This window comes from Kryptolebias marmoratus, linkage group LG4, assembly GCF_001649575.2.
Source record: "Kryptolebias marmoratus isolate JLee-2015 linkage group LG4, ASM164957v2, whole genome shotgun sequence".
Taxonomy (NCBI): Eukaryota; Metazoa; Chordata; class Actinopteri; order Cyprinodontiformes; family Rivulidae; genus Kryptolebias; species Kryptolebias marmoratus.
Genome location: NC_051433.1, coordinates 2757182 through 2775447, shown reverse-complemented (window position 1 = coordinate 2775447; position 18266 = coordinate 2757182). Strand labels below are relative to the sequence as shown.

The 18266-nt window shown below is 43.3% G+C and overlaps 3 protein-coding genes across 3 annotated transcripts; 1 reads left to right on the top strand and 2 right to left on the bottom strand.

The window, feature by feature from the left end:
- Nucleotides 1–219: 219 nt before the first annotated feature.
- On the bottom strand, nt 220–2182 carry LOC108246294 (nuclear factor 7, brain-like). Its single transcript, XM_017433756.3, has one exon. The coding sequence runs from the start codon at nt 2022–2024 to the stop codon at nt 603–605; it is 1422 nt and encodes a 473-aa protein (XP_017289245.1). The 5' UTR covers nt 2025–2182; the 3' UTR covers nt 220–602.
- A 1408-nt stretch (nt 2183–3590) lies between these two features.
- On the bottom strand, nt 3591–5969 carry LOC119616603 (nuclear factor 7, brain-like). The gene has a single exon (XM_037975541.1). It carries the CDS (start codon nt 5779–5781, stop codon nt 4582–4584), a length of 1200 nt encoding a protein of 399 aa, XP_037831469.1. The 5' UTR covers nt 5782–5969; the 3' UTR covers nt 3591–4581.
- A 2614-nt stretch (nt 5970–8583) lies between these two features.
- LOC108246285 (nuclear factor 7, brain) lies at nt 8584–10805 on the top strand. Its single transcript, XM_017433749.3, has 2 exons — nt 8584–8741; nt 8817–10805. Exon 2 carries the CDS (start codon nt 8834–8836, stop codon nt 10214–10216), a length of 1383 nt encoding a protein of 460 aa, XP_017289238.1. The 5' UTR covers nt 8584–8741; nt 8817–8833; the 3' UTR covers nt 10217–10805.
- Nucleotides 10806–18266: the final 7461 nt, after the last annotated feature.

The following is an 18266-nucleotide window of genomic DNA, read 5'->3' as shown; positions in this document are numbered from 1 at the left end:
TTTGCTGAAATCTTTGTGGGCAAATGTGAAGCATTAGCGCACATTTTGGCTTCGGTCGCTGCTCCTGCACGCTCCCGGCATTCTGATGTTAACAGGAAGTGACGTCACGTTCCTGAGTTATTTGGGGTTATTTTGTATTCCACGCTACACAAACCCACAAAGAAAAGACTAGACCACAGAAACGGTGGCGAATCACTTTAGAAACAATAAATATTGGGTTAAAGTTGTGGTGTTTTGGACAAAGTTGCAAAAAGTTGCGATTTTGCGGGGTTTGCTTGATTTTGCCTTAATAGTTGCGATCACAACATCGCATAATCCTGGAGGGTCTGATTATTCTTGCAGCTGCAGAGTTATACTCTTTTTTTAGTAAAATCAGAAAGGTGGAAAAGGAAGTCTTTGCATTGGATTGAGAAATAAATCTTTGTTTTTTTTGGGAACATTTGCAGATCCCCCACTTGGTGTCTCATGCTTCCAGTGGGATCCTGATTCCTGCTTCGGGAACCAGTTTTCCATTGGAATTAGCTGATGCAGCCGTTGCGTACAGTCCAACCTCTGTTTGTTGCATCTAAATCAGAAGGACCCGCTGGATATCTGTCATTAAATCAGGCGAAAGGCCACCATCTGCTCGCTGTGCTCGCCTCAGAGAGATTCACGGGTAAAATCCGGAGTGGCATTTCCTCGGTAGTGTTAAAGTACGGAAACAGCTTTTCGGTGAACGTGCCTCTGAAGGTGTGTATGTATGTGTTAGTGTCGGGATCAGAGAAGAGCAGTCTCCCTCGGCTCCAGTTCAGGTTAACTTTGATCTTTCGGATCTTCTTCAGGGAGACGACAGTATCTGGGGCTTGTGAGGAGCACGCTATGTATTTATCTTTCAGGAACACTATTTTCCATAATCCTTGCTGCAGGCCCGTTCCTCCCGTCCTTTCAGAAGACTCTGCTATAACTCCGACTTCCCAGGAGGCACTGTCTCCAACCTCCACCTCCCAGCTGTGACTCCCCGAGTCGAACCCCTCAGAAGCGAGGACGGAGATGGAAAAGTCGAACCTCTCTGGGTTTTTGGGGAGCTTCTGTTTCTGTCCACGCCTCACACCGGTCAGATCCTCAGACAGCATCAGTTCTGGGTAAGCTGTGTTTGGATCCAGAGTCACCGGCGTGTAGGACACCATCTCCTTCATCTTGTTCCAGATGTTGTAGCTCAGGTTGCTAAGGTGTTTGGCCTCATCTATCAGAGCTCCTGGAACCAGACCTGGACCATCGAGGCGGACGCTCTGCTGGATCTTTTTAACCGTAGCGTTGTAGCTCTGCAGGAATGGGACATCTTCTGCTTGCAGCTTCTCCTCTGTCTCTCTGATCGTGTCTGAAAAGGTAGCTATCTCTCTATTAAGCTCTTCAATCTTTTCCAACATCACCTGAATCTTCTGCTCCTTTTCCTCCCTCAGAGCAGTTATCTTCGCCTCCTCTTCGTCACGTAGAAACTGATGCAGCTTCTGGAACTGCAGCCTGATTTGTGTTTCTGTTTGTCGGGCCTGGACCTTTATGTGTTCCGCCGTTTCTTCACAGTTTTCTTTGACTCGCTTGGAGGTCTTCAGCTGCTCCCACACAGGTTCCAATAGTCTCAGGAGCTCCGCTCTGTAATCCGGTCCAGCTTCGTCGATGGGTCTCAGTTTGTGGTTGGCGTGTGATTTCGAGTCCCTGCAGACCACACAAACGGGCTCCTTGTGGTCCAAACAGAACAGCTTAAGTTTCTCAGAGTGAAGTCCACAGAGATGCACGGAGCCCACAGAGGGCGGCTGATTCCTCTCCAGAAGGAAGTCCTCACACAGGTTCCTCAAAGCCAGGTTTAAAGGAGGGTCACTTTGTGGAACCTCTGTTCTGCAAACTGGACAGAGCTTGCTTTGTTTCCTCTTGAACCAGTTTTCCAGACAGACTTTACAAAAGCTGTGGCTGCACGACAGAAGAACGGGATTTTTAAAGATGTCGTGGCAGATGGTGCAGGAGAGATCATCTTCTTGTCGGGAAGCCATTTTTTCAAGATGGAAACCAGCAGGAACTGAAGTGACAGCAAGTCTGTGAGTTTGCAGTTCTTTCCCTTCGCTGTGGTCGACGGAATCGTTTAAACAGCGTTGGTGAAGGACTGATATGTTGTGTTTCTTGTTGCCTCGGGTAAATCTTGATCCGGATCTTGTTGGTTGAGTGAACCAGGCAGGAGGTGGAGCTTTGACACACCTGCTGGCATTACCTTCGTGTTTTTGACCAGCATGTGGCCAAACAGCATTTCTTTCGGATGTAAGGGAGGAGAAGAAGGGTTTGATCTGGAGCCTCATCAGTGCATTGAAGTTCTGCAGAAAAAAGCAAATCAAAAACCCCAAAAAACAGTTCTTTGGCTCAGGACCCAGCCACCATCTCTACTCTTAAGACTTTTTTTTCCCTATTATAAATATATATTCCTCTCATAATGCACCGACTCTCTGTCCAAACCCTGTCTTTACTCTTCATGAATTATTGGCTGTTTTTGTTTAAATGACCTACTTTTTCTTGTCCATGGTTCCCAGTTGTACCACTGGTGGTACTCGAACTTTTGTATCAACTTTTAATTAATAACAAGTTAATTAACCATCATAAACTAAACTGGGATATGAATCTAAAAGGCAGAGGTAGACTTAACAATGATGGTGGTGGTGATAAAACCGGAGGACGAGAAGAACGGCGTCGAAGCGGCTCCAAAGACTTTTAATGGAACAAAGAAATAAAAACACTGCAACTGCAACTAAACAGAGGCTTGACTGAGCAAGAACAAAACCAAAACCATCCAGATTACCACACACCCTCCCAGCCGGTGGAGGTTACTGCTCACCTTTCCTGACGTCTTCCTGTTTAAAATGACTTCTTTGCTCCTCCCTGTGTTTGCAGGGTTCAGCAGAAACTTTAAGGGGAGTGTGGACAGTTAACCATGGTAGGTCAGTAAAAAGTTGATGGAACTCACCACAACTGGTGCATTTTTAGGAGAAGCTTTTATTTTGCACAAATTTAACAGTGAACTGAACAAATTAGTTAAAAATAAAAAAGCAAACCTGTGTTTCAGGCTACCTTCACTTCAACCTAAAAAACTAGACAGAACCTGAATGGTGTTTGCAGGGTCTTCGGAGGGGTCTTCAGGTGTGTAATAAGAATGCGGTGGGTTCTCGTTACGTGTGATCCGTTATGCAGAGTTTTGAGTCTGTAGCGAGTTTGTGGTGGTTTATCATTGTGGTGATAATGTGGGGCCCGTGTTGCTTTGGTTGTTGATAATTTGAAGCAGGGCTGGATCTGTTGGCCTCATTCTTAGGCTGCAACAAAGCCGTGCAAACTACCGACTGCAGACATGACATCTGCAGCTGCAGGGCTGTTTTAGTGCTCTTCTATGAGGACCAGGGGTCCTGGAGGGCCTCCATCCTGCAGGTTTTCCTTGTTCCTCTGCTCCAACACATCTGATTTAAATCAATGGGTGATTAACAGGCTTCTGCAGAACATGAAGAGGTGATTTAACCATGAATCAGGTGTGTTGGAGCAGAGAAACGGGTAAAACCTACAGGATGGTGGCCCTCAAGGACCAGGGCTGCCCACCCCTGATCTAATGTGTAGCTGCACCCAGATGGTTCAGGAAAAGCATGTCTCCAAATGTAGTGAGGAAGAGATACTGCAAAGAACTTTTTGACCTGAAAAAGTACTCTAAGAAGTTATGTTTCGATGGCGGTACTTTTATAATGGAGCAACAACATTAAAACGAATGTTTCCACGTGTTCTGTGTGCTCGGGGCAATCCTTCTGCTGATTTACAGCTGCTTCATTTGTAATGCTTGTGTGCAGAGGCAAAACTTTTTAGGGCAGTGGTCCCAAGAGTTTAGTCCTGAGAATAAAGCAGGAAGTCACTAATTTCTCCCAGGAGGACCGGTAAGTTAGAGATGAGCGAAGAGCTCAGCTAATTACTCTCAGATAAACGCTGAGCGAAGCGTTTCTGCATAGTGCCTCAGAAATAAGATAATAATAATAATAACGCCAGAGACTGGCTATTGTGTTTTATCTCCGTCCTGCAGTGAAGAAGGACTGACATATTCAAACTTTATTGATCCAAACGTCTTTTAAAAATGGACAGAAGCAGATAAGTTTGTTGGTACTCTTCCATAATAATAATAATAATAATAATATTAGTTTTGTCTCATCAGTCGTCAGGACATCAGTATCATCTGTTTGTTTGTCTGTACTGTTAGCAAAATATCTCATGAACCACAGGACAGATTTTAAAGAAACTTTTAGGAAGTAATCATCAGACGTACATCGACTCACTGACATTTGGAGTCAACTCATATCGAGCTAACGTGCTTTTAATCACACAAAAATAGGTGCAGGTTGCTCAAAATGACAGATACTGAGGTAAAATTGGACGTGGCAGTAGCTGAAAGTCATGGCCATGGCGGCCATCTTGAATTAAAACTCTGTCAGGGAACGCTAGGCCTTTAATCGTGCATGAAACATCCAGATGTTGAGTCAGGAAACATCTGCAGACGGTTCAAAGTTTCCTTGTTGTGTTTTTTAGTTTCACACATCAGAGCTGCCATTTTGTCACTGAGATCTTCATCGGTAAAATGTTTATTTTATCCCAGGAGTTAATCACGGGGAACATCCTCTCGGTGAAAGTGTGTTTGAAGATGTGCAGGTACGTGTTGGTATCCGGATCAGAGAAAGACAGCTTTCCTCTCTTCCAGTCCAGGTTTACCCTGATCCTCAGGAGCTTCCTTTGTACTGAGACATCAGAGGGTGGAGCTGTTGGACACCACGCTGTGTGCCTTCCTTTGTAGAAACACACCACCCATAATCCGGAGTGCATGTTTCCCTTCCTCTGAACAGACTCCGCCAACACGCCGAGCCCCCACCGGGAGCTGTCTCCAACCTCCACGTCCCAGCTGTGGGTCCCGGAGTCGAAGCCCTCAGAGCTCAGGACAGAGTTATAGTCGTCGAACCTCTCCGGGTTATCAGGAAGCTGCTGAGCCTCTTCTTGCCTCACGCTGGTCAGATCCTCAGACAGGATGAGGGTCGGATGGGCGGAGTTTGGGTCCAGAACGATGGGAGTGTAGGAGACCATGTCCTTCATGTTGTTCCAGATGTTGAAGGCCAGGTTGCCCAGGTGTTTGGCCTGGTCTATCAGAGCTCCTGAGGGCAGCTGTGGATCATCCAGCAGGGGGCAGCGCTGGACTCTTTCCACTGCAGCCTTGTAGTTGTGCAGGAATGAGACGTCTTCAGCTCTCAGCTCCTCCTCTGTGGCTCTGACTGTGTCTGAAAGAGCTTCTATCTCTAAACTCAGAGCCTCCATCTTGTCCTTCATCATCCCACTCTTCTGCTCCTCTTCCTCCCTCAGCGCAGCCAGCCTGGCCTCCTCTTCTTTCGCCAGAAACAGGTGAAGCTTCCTAAACTGCTCTGTGATCTGCCTCTTCGTCTGTTTGACCTGGATCTTAATGTGCTCGGCGGTTTCATCAAACCTCTGCTTGTCTTTCCTCCTGAGCTCCAGGTTCTTCTTCAGGGGCTTCAGGAGTTTCTGCAGATCCTCTCTGTGATCCTGAGCAGCTTCGTCGACGGGTCTGAATCTGTGGTCGAGGTGTTTCTTTGAGTCCCTGCAGACGACACACACCGGTTCCTGATGGTCCAGACAGAAGAGTTTGAATTTCTCGTAGTGCTGAATGCAGAGAGTCCACGAAGCTCTCTGATCCGGCTCCTCTAACAGCTTCTCATGCAGATTCTCCAAAGACATTTCATCTGAGGGTGAGCTGAAAGCCCGGCAGCCAGGAAATATGCTCAGTCACGGCTCAGCCTCTTCCACCTCTCAGTCAGAGGTCAAATTTACCTTCAGGGTGGAAGCAGCAGCGTCGGGGTTTTGTGAATCGTCCCGTAAGAAGTAAGAAAAAACAAACTGCTTCCTGCTTCATTTCACACGACTTACCCAGCTTCGTCACGCGTCTCCTGATAAACGTCTGTGAGTCAAGTTTCACCCTAAAGTTCAAAGTTCACCCTGCCAGCAGCTCAGTCAGTTATATGTTTTTATTTGCTCGGCTCAGATCGTAACAGCCAGTTATTTCGCTTGAATCAGCTTCCAGGAAGTGATCGTGGTCCCCAGAACCAATCAGTGAAGAGGAGATTCACAACATGAAGAACTGAAGTCTCCTAAAACTCTAACACACAAATATGACACGTTCTTTGCAACCAATCACTACGGAATAAAGTTTTTCATTTACAAAACCCCATATTAAAAAAAACCCCACAATCTTATATAAATAATAAACATGTTAAGCTCCAGGATGAACCGAAGCTAAATGACGAAGGGTCGGAGACGTTGACTGAATGTCAGCAAAGACGTTTGGAGACAGCTTGAAGACTTCCTCGTGAAGGACGTCCCGCCAGCCGTCTCAGCTCAGACAGATACCGGCGTTTTCCCACCAGAGACACAAAGAAGGACAGTTCTGGACACGTTGAACTGCTTGATTTTTTAGCTAAACTTGAAAAATGTTCATCTCATGTCACAGGATGGTTTATTTTTTCGTTTCTCCACATCTAAATGTAGATAAATGCAGCTCAGCCCGGTCATTTTTTTTATTCTTGGATGTGGACTGTTGCTCAGAATAAATGATGTCACTGGTTTCCTCGTTGTCTGTCAGGATGAAGAAATGAGAAACGATCAGCTGGGTGTGAAACTGGATGGATGATTCGAGTCCATCAGTCAGCCCGTCTGTTTTTGATCTGTGCTCGTCTTGAAGAATCTGATGCGTGAAGTTATTCCCTTCAAAAGCCTCAAAGGAAACATGAAGGATGAGCGGCTGTGTGTGAGAATTACAGATTACCTGGAAGTTCTTACAGAGGGCAGACCGCACCTTCAAAATAAAAGCTGTAGAACGAGAAAAGATGCGACAGACAAGACAAAAAGGAAGAACGACAAGAAGTGTCAAGCTGAAGAAAGAGCAGGACAGCTGCCACAGACGTTTAAGTTCAAGACGACGTCCATCAACATGCAAACGTGCACACAAACGTGCACGGATGAGCCGCTTTCAGTAGGATGCTGCACAAACATTTATAAACGAGCATCCGTGAACCTGTTACATTCGATTTAAAAGTTTGAAAAACGCTCCTATTTCTGCAGAAATCCTGAAAGTGGAAACAGGAGCTTCTTTACGAGGAGAGCAAAAACACTTAAGTTTTCTTTTTTTAACACTGAATTAGTTACGACAAACATAAAGAAAAAAGGAAGTTTATAGGCTGTCAGTTAAATAACTGTACTAAATATTACTGATTCAGTGTTTGCATGATGGTGCTCCTGTTTGCAGTTTCTTCTCCCAACTATTTTGTGAATTTAAGCCCAACAGCAGCCAAAAGAAACGATTCAGTTTTCATGAATCTGTTTTTCAGTGAAGAATAATTTAAACCAAATAAAAGTGTTTCAGATTTCGAACCAGAGCCGATCTAAGGAGGTCCAAATGCCTGAAGTTCTGTGAAGAGTCCTTCTGGGCTCTTTGGTCAACATTCGTCTTATCCGTCTCTTCAGTTGTCCTCTTGTGGACACGTCCAGGCAGGTTGTCTCCAGTCCTGTGGACCTTCTGTAGTCTCAGGGACGTCCAGCTGAAAGTCTTTACCTTCAACCTGCTGCTCCTGAGACAACTCTGTCCTCAGCTTCCTGTCCTTCATGTCCAGTGTGGGACAGCCCTGTGACTACCTGTCCCCCTTTAAACAGGCAGCCTGATTCCAGGACATGTCCCTGTGGACACATTAGTTTCAGTCTCTTCCTTTTAATCAAGGTCGGTTTGTTTTTTTAAAATAATCTATTTACCACAAATTAGTTTTAGTAATTTTGTAAATTGTTATTAATTGTTATTATTTCAGTGACCTTTCTTTTGTTTTTCTTTTCTTTATCAAAAGGGTTCAAACAAATTGTATTTAATTAAGGAGCTCAGTGGACTGAAGCAATGAGACAGAAAAATATAAAGATAAACAGAAACTCTGGGATTCTGTCGATCCATAACCTATTTATAAACGAGGCGAAGGAAACTCTGCAAACTAATTTAGGTCAGAAGATATAAGCAGCTCTGTTGTTTTTGTTCTGCTCTTTGTTTATAATTTAAACATGAAACCGTGATCAAACTGCAGCCAGAGACTTTTATTGTTTTCCACCTCCTTGCAGGAAGTGGCTGCGTTTTTATTTCAGCCAAAGCTGCATGGTTTTATATTCAAAGTTATTTATTTTTAATTGATTTCTTGTTGTGCATCATCCAACTTTTATTTATAAAAGCTCTTTAACGCACAGCTGTTATTCAGAGTTCAAGAGGAGCTTTAAACCTCGCTAAAAATGGATGCATTAGAAAAGAAATTAAAGTAAATTCAGCATGAATTAAGGTCATTGTGTGTGTGTGGATTAAAAGTTCCACAAATACACACACACTAGTGTTTATACAACATATGCTGATGAACGCAAACATCTTTTTCAATTATACAATTAAAGCACTTCAGTAAAAGTTTGTTTTAGTTTCTTTTGTGCATCGATAACAATGGAGGCAGCAGGTTTAACAAGTTTACGCTCTGCCCATCACCTGACTCTGGCATGAAGAAAATCAGGAAACAGATTATGACTCTTCATCACCGCAGAGAGACTCGGAGCCGCTGAGAGCGAACTCCCAGCTTCCTCTGAGTCCGGCTGCAGGAGAGAAAACCTGCGGCGTCGAGCTGAAGGTGAGTCGGAGGCAGTGTGAGGGACGTTAGAGGACGGAGGCGAGCTATGACTGACTGGACTTTCTGTGTCTTCAGCTTCACTCAGAGTCCAAATGGCTTCCAGATCAGAGGAGGATCTCTGCTGTCCGGTCTGTAAGGAGGTCTTCAGAGATCCTGTTGTTCTGTCCTGTAGCCACAGCTTCTGTAAAGTCTGTCTGAAGGACTGGTGGAGACAGAAACCAACACAGGAGTGTCCAGTTTGTAAGGCAGTATGCTCCAGTGATCCACCCTGTAACCGGGCTCTGAAGAACCTCTGTGAGTCCTTCTTACAGGAGAAACATCAGAGAGCTTCAGAGGCTCTCTGCAGTCTGCACTCTGAGAAACTCAGACTCTTCTGTCTGGACCATCAGGAACCAGTTTGTCTCGTCTGCAGAGACTCAAAGAAACACACCGACCACAGATTCAGACCCATCGATGAAGCTGCTCAGGATCACAGAGAGGATCTGCTGAGATCCCTGGAACCATTAAAGCAGAAACTGGAGCTCCAGAAGAAAGTTCAACCTGAGTTGGATCAGACAGCAGAACACATGAAGGTCCAGGCCCGACACACAGAGAGGCAGATTAAGGAGCAGTTTAAGAAGCTTCACCAGTTTCTAACAGAGGAAGAGGAGGCCAGGCTGGCTGCACTGAGGGAGGAAGAGGAGCAGAAGAGTGGGATGATGAAGGACAAGATGGAGGCTCTGAGCAGACAGATAGCAGCTCTTTCAGACACAGTCAGAGCCACAGAGGAGGAGCTGAGAGCTGAAGACGTCTCATTCCTGCACAACTACAAGGCTGCAGTGGAAAGAGTCCAGCGCTGCCCCCTGCTGGATGATCCACAGCTGCCCTCAGGAGCTCTGATAGACCAGGCCCAACACCTGGGCAACCTGGCCTTCAACATCTGGAACAACATGAAGGACATGGTCTCCTACACTCCCATCGTTCTGGACCCAAACACAGCTGCTCCAGGTCTCATCCTGTCTGAGGATCTGACCTGTCTGAGACCAGGAGACGATCAGCAGCTCCCTGATAATCCGGAGAGGTTTGATAAATGCACGTTTGTTCTGAGCTCTGAGGGCTTCGACTCCGGGACCCATAGCTGGGACGTGGAGGTTGGAGACAGCAGAGTGTGGAGACTCGGCGTGTTGGCGGACTCTGTCCAGAGGAAGGAGTGGATTCTGACCGGGTTGTGGGAGATCTGGTTCAGCGAAGGTAAATATTACAGATGGTCTCCAGGAGTTCCTCTCGCGGATCTCCCCGTCCAGCAGAATCTGAGGAGGATCCGAGTGAATCTGGACTGGAACGGAGGGAAGCTGTCGTTCTCCGATCCTGACACAAACACACACATACACACCTTCACACACACTTTCACTGAGAAGATGTTTTCATACATCTGTGCTACAGATGAAGTGAAGATTTTACCGCAGATGATCTCAGTGAGCAAACAGCAGCTCTGATCAACAGAAAAACAATCCTTACAAATGGGCTAAATCTGACTTTTTTTTCTTACATTTGTCGTTTCTTTGATTCTAATCTTTTTAAACGTGTTTGTTGGATGTTGTGCCGTGTAAATAAAACCAGCTGAACCCCTGAATCTTTTCTCTTCTCATTAAAAGAGTTTAAACCAGCAGTGTTTTTTGTTTTAACCCTTTTTTTGGATGTTCCACATCCTGAAAGTTGGAGTCTCCACCAGCGAGGCTTTCTCAACATCCGGGTAGTTTAGAAGAAAAAGATGCAAAACAATATTATGTGTTTCCTTTTTTTTTTTTAAGGCATATTAATGAGTTTTTTAAATTTACCATCCAGTCATGTTAGCAGCTTCCAAATGTCCATTTTTTTGTCTATAAATTGCAAATAAACCACTTCTTTGTGGCAGTTTCACACAAACCACAACAATGTGTTCCTCAGGCCGGGTTATTTTGTGCTTGTTTGTTTTTGCCAGTTTTGCAAACTTCATTGAAGCTTTGTTGTGTGTGTGTGTGTGAAGGTGTGTGTGTGCAGGTGTGTGTGTTCCCTTAAGAAACCTCTGGACAGAAAATAAATGGTGAGTAAATGTATTAAGCTCCGTTGGTCTCAGTGCATATTCAGCTCAACATCAATCACCCGTTCTCTCTTTCTAACACACACACACACACACACACACACACACACACACACACACACACCCTGCATCCTTCTTCCTTTAATATACAGTTGAATTCTCCACATTTCTGTGCGTCTGTGATCAATCGCAGCTCACTCTGAGATCATTTCTTCATTTATTTTCTTTTAGATGGAAACTTCCATCGTCTCTTATTCAGCTAACATGTTATTTTATTCCTTTTACAGATATTACAACTGAAAACTCAACACTTCAGACCAGATTTGCTGTTAGATTAAAACAAATAAAAGAAGAAGCTGGGAGTCATTTAGGAGAATTTAATCTGAATCTTTTTTTATTCTGAAAGCGGTTTTTGTAAAAATGAGCAGTCATAGTGTCAGATATCAAGTCGGTGCAGACAATGGGTGATTTAGAACGTAATCACGGCTCATTTAATGTGATTATCGGATGAAGTCATTCTGTCATCTGAACAGGAAATTGATATTTGACATAACGACCCGCCGTTCTCTGGGCACAGATCTGCTGATTGCTGCTCCTGACATGTAACGAGCAAAAAATAAACAGATTTTACAGCTATATTATCTTTATTTTCAGGTCTGGAAATACTTTCAGCATGGGAGATAAACTGCATTTTCTGCAATAATGTACTGTGAATACTTAAATTTACTGAAGCAGCTGAAACTTAGATGTTACAGCTAATAGATTTTAAAGGAACAGAAGAGATCTTAATGTGTTTCTATTAGGGAAATATGATTAAAATAAAGATAAATGTTTCACCCATCTCCTAAATGTCCTGAACTTTTTCTTACATAAATGGATAAAACAGCAAGTTTGAAGTCGTTAAATAATAAATAAAATGCATGAAAAAATAAAAATCAAGAGGCTGAATCAGGACAGAACTGCTCAGCTGTTTTCTTCTAAAAATTATAAACAATCAAACATTTTCTGCCTGAAATCTTTCAAATCTGAGATGTTTTAATGTGTTGGGATGAGATTCTAGATGTTTGGTTAAATGGTTATAGTTTCATATTTAAGATGGATTTTAATCTTAATCTCAGCAAAAGGAACTGTTGTTTTAAAAAGCTTTTATTGTTTTAATCTAACACTGAAGTTGTAACTTCTTTATTAAAGTTCAGCTCTCAGTGTTTACACAGAAAATATAATTTCTCTGTTGTCTAACAGACAAAAAGAAGTTTAAACAACAAACTTCTTAGCAGCTTCATTTAACCAAAGTATATTTCTGTTTTCAACATCTTTTCCCTGCAGGAAAAAATAAATAAAAACTTGTTTGTTCAGCTCCGATCAGACAAAAAATGACTGTTTCACACGTTTCATTTTTCATCTACAAACAGATTTGCTCTGGCTGCTAAAAATAAGAAACAAACTGAGTTTCTTTTTAACTTATTAAGGAAAAGCTGCTAGTTTTCAAATGTGGGGCGATTCCTTCTTTTAGTGTACCTCTGTCACCCAAACGTCACAAAACTGCTGTGTCATTCAGCAGCTCCCTTCATTAATCCATCCCATCAGGACACACACATGCACTGTGTGTGTGTTAAATCTGAGGGTGTTAAATGTTCCTGAAGGACCACTCCATCACTGCCTGCCTCCAATTAGCACCACTCCTAATGGCAGGACAGTGACTGATGGAGCAACACAACATGGTTACACAAATGCACACACAAAGAAGTGCTTACATCACACCGCCTCCAACACACACACACACACACACCAGAAGTATTTCATCAGTCACTTCATTAGTGCTGATGCTAGCAATTAGCATCAACGCTAATGACAGCAAACTGATGGAGAATGCACACACCTACACACAGGATAACTATTTCATTATTTCCTCTGCTAGCAATTAGCATCGGCAGCGCTGAGAGTAAACAGTCGCAAACCCACACAAACACAACAAGGCGAAGAGTTTAAACGCAGCAACCAGCAGCTCCAATGAGAAGGAATCCATATTAACTTTGACAAAAGCTTTAAAACATACTTTGATGCTCCGCTGCTCTGAACACCGAGGTAAAGATGCTGGCAGGTTGTCTGACACAAAGTTCTTGTCTCGCTGAGATGAAATACAACCAGTTAGCTGATATTTTCAACAAATCCTTTGAACAAAAAGCCGTCTGCTCAGATTTTTTTACCTGAGTATGAAGCTGTCCCACCCCTCTCCTTCAGACACCGGATCACAGAAAACCTGAGGTTTAATCTGTGGGTTTGTCTGGAAAACAGAACAAAAAGACGTCCAGATTCATTTACAGGCAAGAACAAAAGAAAGTCTTAACACAATAAACCTGTTAATGACAAAAACAGAACTGCAGAAGTGAAAGCAGAGATTGTCGAGGATACAGCAGCTGAGTTTTAACCTTCAGATTATTGAATAATTAAATAACAATTTAACCTGTTAACCCTCAGCTACAAAATGCAACAAACGACTGAAAAAAGCAGACCCAGAATGATGCTTGGTGTCTTTGGAAAGGCAACAATTAAAGTCCAATTTATTGTTCTGGAAAATAGCTGTAATATGATTGGCTGTGAAGGGTTCATATATCCACCTGATTGGTCAAACGAGGTGTCAATCAAAAAGAGGAGGGTCTAGACGTCCTGGTGTTTAATTATGTTACCGTAGAAACCTTGCAGGACGCTTTAAAGTGAAACGAAAGTAAATACAGAACTATCACAATGTGCACACATCTGTAAGACAAAGACACGGTGGTGAAGAGTAAGACGGTCCCAGGATCGACCCCCCGGCCTTCCTCTGGGGGGTTTATGTTCTCCCAGGTTATCTCCAGGTGCTCTGGTTTCCCACAGACCATAAACATGCATGTTAGGTTAACTGGTAACTCCAAACTGTGCCGAGGTGAGCGTGTGAATGATTGATTGTCTCTGTGATGGACTGGAGACATGTCCAGGTGTCCCCCGCCTGGACAGGTCGGACATTAGGTGGTTTCAGACAATGAAATGTTTTTTGTTCGATGTTTCTTCACATCCTGTGTTTTTACGACCGTTAGCATTCACTGGCTGCAGAAATCCCGGACTCCGGGGGCCGTGCCGAGCTTATTAGCTCCTTTTCTCCAAGCGCTCGGAATTTCTCCCGCAGGAAACGTGCGCGTGAGGTAAATTTAAATCAAAGTAAACCGGTAAGCGTGCAAATTAGTTTGCTTCTTTGTGCAGAAGGTTGACCCATTCAGAACCAACCCCCCGCGACCCTGAACAGGATACAGAAGGAAATGAATAAATGCATCAAATATTTGATGTAAACAAGCGTTTGCTGAAAAATCTGCTCAAGGAGGAGCTGAAATTGTGTCATTCATGTCAAATATGAGGTGTTTTTAACCTAAATCTGATGTTTGAATGCAGACGTTAGTCTCACAACAAAATAAAGCCAGAAGCACTCAGAGAACGCAAAACTTCGTCACGACCACAGCGGGATTAAAACAAATACTGACCCAGATCATAATCTGACAGGATGGGTTCAGATGAAGACCTGTTGTCTCCAATCAGGCACTGCTGGGGTTCGAACCCAGAATCTTCTGTTTACAAAACAGACGCTTTGACCTTTTAAGCTACCATGCCTTGATTTATTTTGATTTATTTATTAATTCACCCATCAGGACCATACAGGACCCTGTAGGACCAATGTTTCTAATTTTAGTGTGTGGGGGAAACCCGAAGAAAACACCAAGAAACCCAACAAAACCCCTACAAACCCAAGAAACCCCCCCAAAACCACCCCAAAACCAAAGAAAACCCAACAAAACCCTAAGAAACCCTAAGAAAACCAAACTGAACCCCAAGAAACGTAAAAAACCCCAACAAAACCAACGAAAACCCTAACAAACCCCAACAAACCCCAGTTCCAGACCCTCCCCATTAAAGACCCATTAAAGACTAAACAGCAGCTGTGGAGAACAGCAGCAGAACGGCTCACAGTTTGGTTAATGTTAGTTAGTGAACCCTACATATGACAGGAGCCTTGAGATGGAAGAAGGCTTCCTGGTTGTGAACGGCATCAACCGATCCGTTAAATAACTGACGATCCCATCATCCAGAACCGGGTCGTCCACGTACATTAAAAAGGAAAGAGAGACGCGTCTACGGCTTCAACCAGAAACGTCTCCAGAAACTGACTGATTGAACATTTAACTGCTTGTTTCTTCACAGCTGGATCCCTTTCAGGTTGGTCCTCAGACTCTGAGGAGTCTCCAGGTGTGAGCTCTGATACTGCTTCATCACAGTGAAAACTGTGGACAGATGTTACCTCAACCTCCTCGTCTTCAAGGACAAACTTCTCTACAAGTGTGACCTCGGCAGCGTTTTGGATGTTCTCCTCAGCATCTTGTGAGGTTTTCTTCTTGAAGACCTTTTTAAAAGTTTTCCCTACGGATGACAGGAACCTTGAGATGGAAGAGGGTTCCTTAGTCAACGCCATCAGCTGATCTTTCAAACAGCTGACGATCCCGTCATCGAGAACCGGGTCTTCTATGGACATTAAAGACAGAACGTCTTTCCCTGAGCAGCCATTTTCCTTACAGAAGCTCTTAAAGGCGCTCTTTGAGAGTTGTTTCAGTTTCTTTGGAGTGGAATAAAACTCCATTCCATCGAAATGAGGCCAGATTTTCTCAAAGAATCTCTCGTGGATGTACTCAAAGGATTCTGGAGAGCAGCGGAGCAGAGATTTATCTGCGGCTTGGACGATAAACGTCTCCAGAAACTGACTAACAGAACATCTTACCACCCTCTGACTGTTAGCGACGACATCCTGATCCAACGGGACTTCTGGGCTCAGCTGAAGCTCTTCGGTCTCCAGCGACAGTTCTTGTGGCTGGCAGACCTCCAGCGGTCCATCTGTCCACCCGTTGATCTTCTTTATCAGACTGTGGGGCAGCTGATGCCTGTCTCCAGCGGTCCACAGGTCCGTGGGGTCCACCCTGGACAGGTCCGCAGGTGAGCCCGTCTGCATCGGGTCCCCGGACTGAAGCGGACTTTCAGCCACGACGGACGGCAGGTTTGCACCGGTGGTTTTTCTCGTTGTGCTCATGGTTGCTCTGATACTAAAACGCTTCAATAAAATATTTATCCTAAAATACTTGAATAGATTTCGAATAAAACTCTCTCTCCAAAACTCTGGAACTAAACTGGTTCCTGAGGCGCCTGTCGCCTGGATACACCCTCTGTGATGTCATCACATCAAAGGGATCAAAGGCAGTCCTTAAGCTCCACCCAGAATGTTGAACTGAAGCCTTCTAAATGCTAAGCTCCACCCACCTAATGAGAATAATTCATTGTTTTTATTTAAATAAATAAATAATAAACCTTCTGCTGAACTAAAGGAGTAAAATCAAAAAGTTCTTTCTGCTTTAAATTGCAAATATTTCATCAATATAATCTGATACGTTAAGAACGTTTTACTAATGGTTTTATTAAATTTAAATATCCAACATGGGTTAAAAAAAACAATAAAAGTTCAAAAATCTCTGCAATAAACATGAGGTTTAATCTATTAGAAACTCATAAATGAAGATTTTATGAATGCAACTTATATTTTAAATTAAAAGACGTGTTCTACATTTAATTATTTAAACAATTAGCTGTTAGCTAATAGGTGGTTGCAGAGTTAAAGCACAAACCTTTGACCTCATCACCTTGAAATCAACAGTGATCACCCTCGACCCATCAGCTGTGGAGTTTAACCGTCCTGCCACGGATAACAGAACCTCCATGGTGGAGCGAAAGACAGATAAAAAGAGATAAAAAATGGCCTATTTTGGCACAAATAAAAGCAGAATTTGAACAGTTTTACTTTATTTCAATTTCATTTTTAAAATCTACAGTTACTATTTATTCATAAATGTGTAGTTCTTGATATTTATTGTCTAAATGCTGATACTGTTTTCCTGTTTTTTATTTATCTTGCTTGTTAAAAGTTAGCGCTCTGCTAACTTTAGCTCTTCTCTCGCTGGTTTTAGCTTTCAGCTCAGTTTCAGGAACTCAGCGTTTTTACAGAAAATGTAATTTCTTTATTTGCTTCCCCAACTGAAGGACAAATAAAGGATTATTTTACTCTAATCTGATTGTGTTCATGTTGGTAAAAAGCTCATTTTCTCAAGGCTCCAAGTCAAAATGTGTGTTTTTTTTTAAATTTAAGATGAGTTTTAGCTGAAACCACTTCTTTCATTTCAGCTCATATTTCTTGACCTGATTCCAAACGTTCTGTTTCACGACGCACAGACACGCCAGCCTTTCTGTATTTTCCTCCCTGATCCCTGTTGTTAAATATTTCTGCTCTGCCCTGCAGGCACAGAGATGATCAAACCGGACGCCGCTCTCTCGCCGTGCAGCGTAAAAACAACAACACTTCAGCTTCTCGTTGTGTAAACGGGCCACCTGACCTCCATTACGATTTTATATTTTGCTCAGGGCGTTTGAATAATAAACTCTCCACCTCTGCTGGCTTCTGCAGCTGGATCGTGTGTGTCGGCGTGTGTGTGTGTGTGCTGACGGCGGTCCTGATCACAAAGCTGATTTTGATGAAGAGGTAATTAATATGGATATGTGTATGGATACAGTGGCTCCTTCACGAACGAGGCCTGGCTGGTAAACACTTGAGTAATCAGACTGGAGCTCCTTCAGCCTCCAGCGGCAGAATGATAAACAGCTCCGAGGCTGAAAACACACAAATGTTAACTTCTGCCACATTCAAACACACACAACATCGTGGCTATGAAGCTCCGCTTTGATTACACAAAAATCTTAGTCAGCATGGAGAGGAAGGATCGATCTTTATCAATTCTAGGATCAGATTTTCTGATTGATTCTCATCTCAGGGCCAACATCCTGCAAAGTTTACCTGTTTCCTGCTCCAACACACCTGCTTCATGGTTAAATTCAGGACCTTAACTTTAAAAAATCCTGAGGTCAGCCACTCATTATCCCCCTGCACATCAGTTACAATGAAGACTTAATTAAAATAGAAGCATTTATTTAAAACAAGTGGCTTGAATGTGTATATGACATGTATTTGTGTGGGTGTGTAAATCCATGGGGATCAGCCTCAGAGGACTCAGGGCACAACCATGATGACTTACTGAAATGAATTGAATTAATTTATATGAATGTTGATTCAAAACACAAGATTTTAGCAGAGATTTCACCTTTTTATCAAATACCAGTGAGGTGTTGTAGTTTTGGAGCTGGACCAGTTCTAGTGTGGTCTGGTTGCAAAAAAAGTGCTGAAGTTGCCCTTTATTGAGGTTTCAGGAATCAGATGAAGGTTTCACAGATCACACACTTGGTTTTAAATGTTCTGCAATCAGTGCAGAATAATCTGCTCCAGGTTTGAAGTGTCTAGGTGTTGTAGTTTTTTAACTAGAGGAGTTTAAAGATGCTGAAGGGAGGGAAAA

Excerpts from the sequence above, each read along its gene's own strand:
- LOC108246294 (XM_017433756.3), bottom strand. The coding sequence starts at position 2,024 with ATGGCTTCCCGACAAGAAGATGATCTCTCCTGCACCATCTGCCACGAC.
- LOC119616603 (XM_037975541.1), bottom strand. The coding sequence starts at position 5,781 with ATGTCTTTGGAGAATCTGCATGAGAAGCTGTTAGAGGAGCCGGATCAG.
- LOC108246285 (XM_017433749.3), top strand. The coding sequence starts at position 8,834 with ATGGCTTCCAGATCAGAGGAGGATCTCTGCTGTCCGGTCTGTAAGGAG.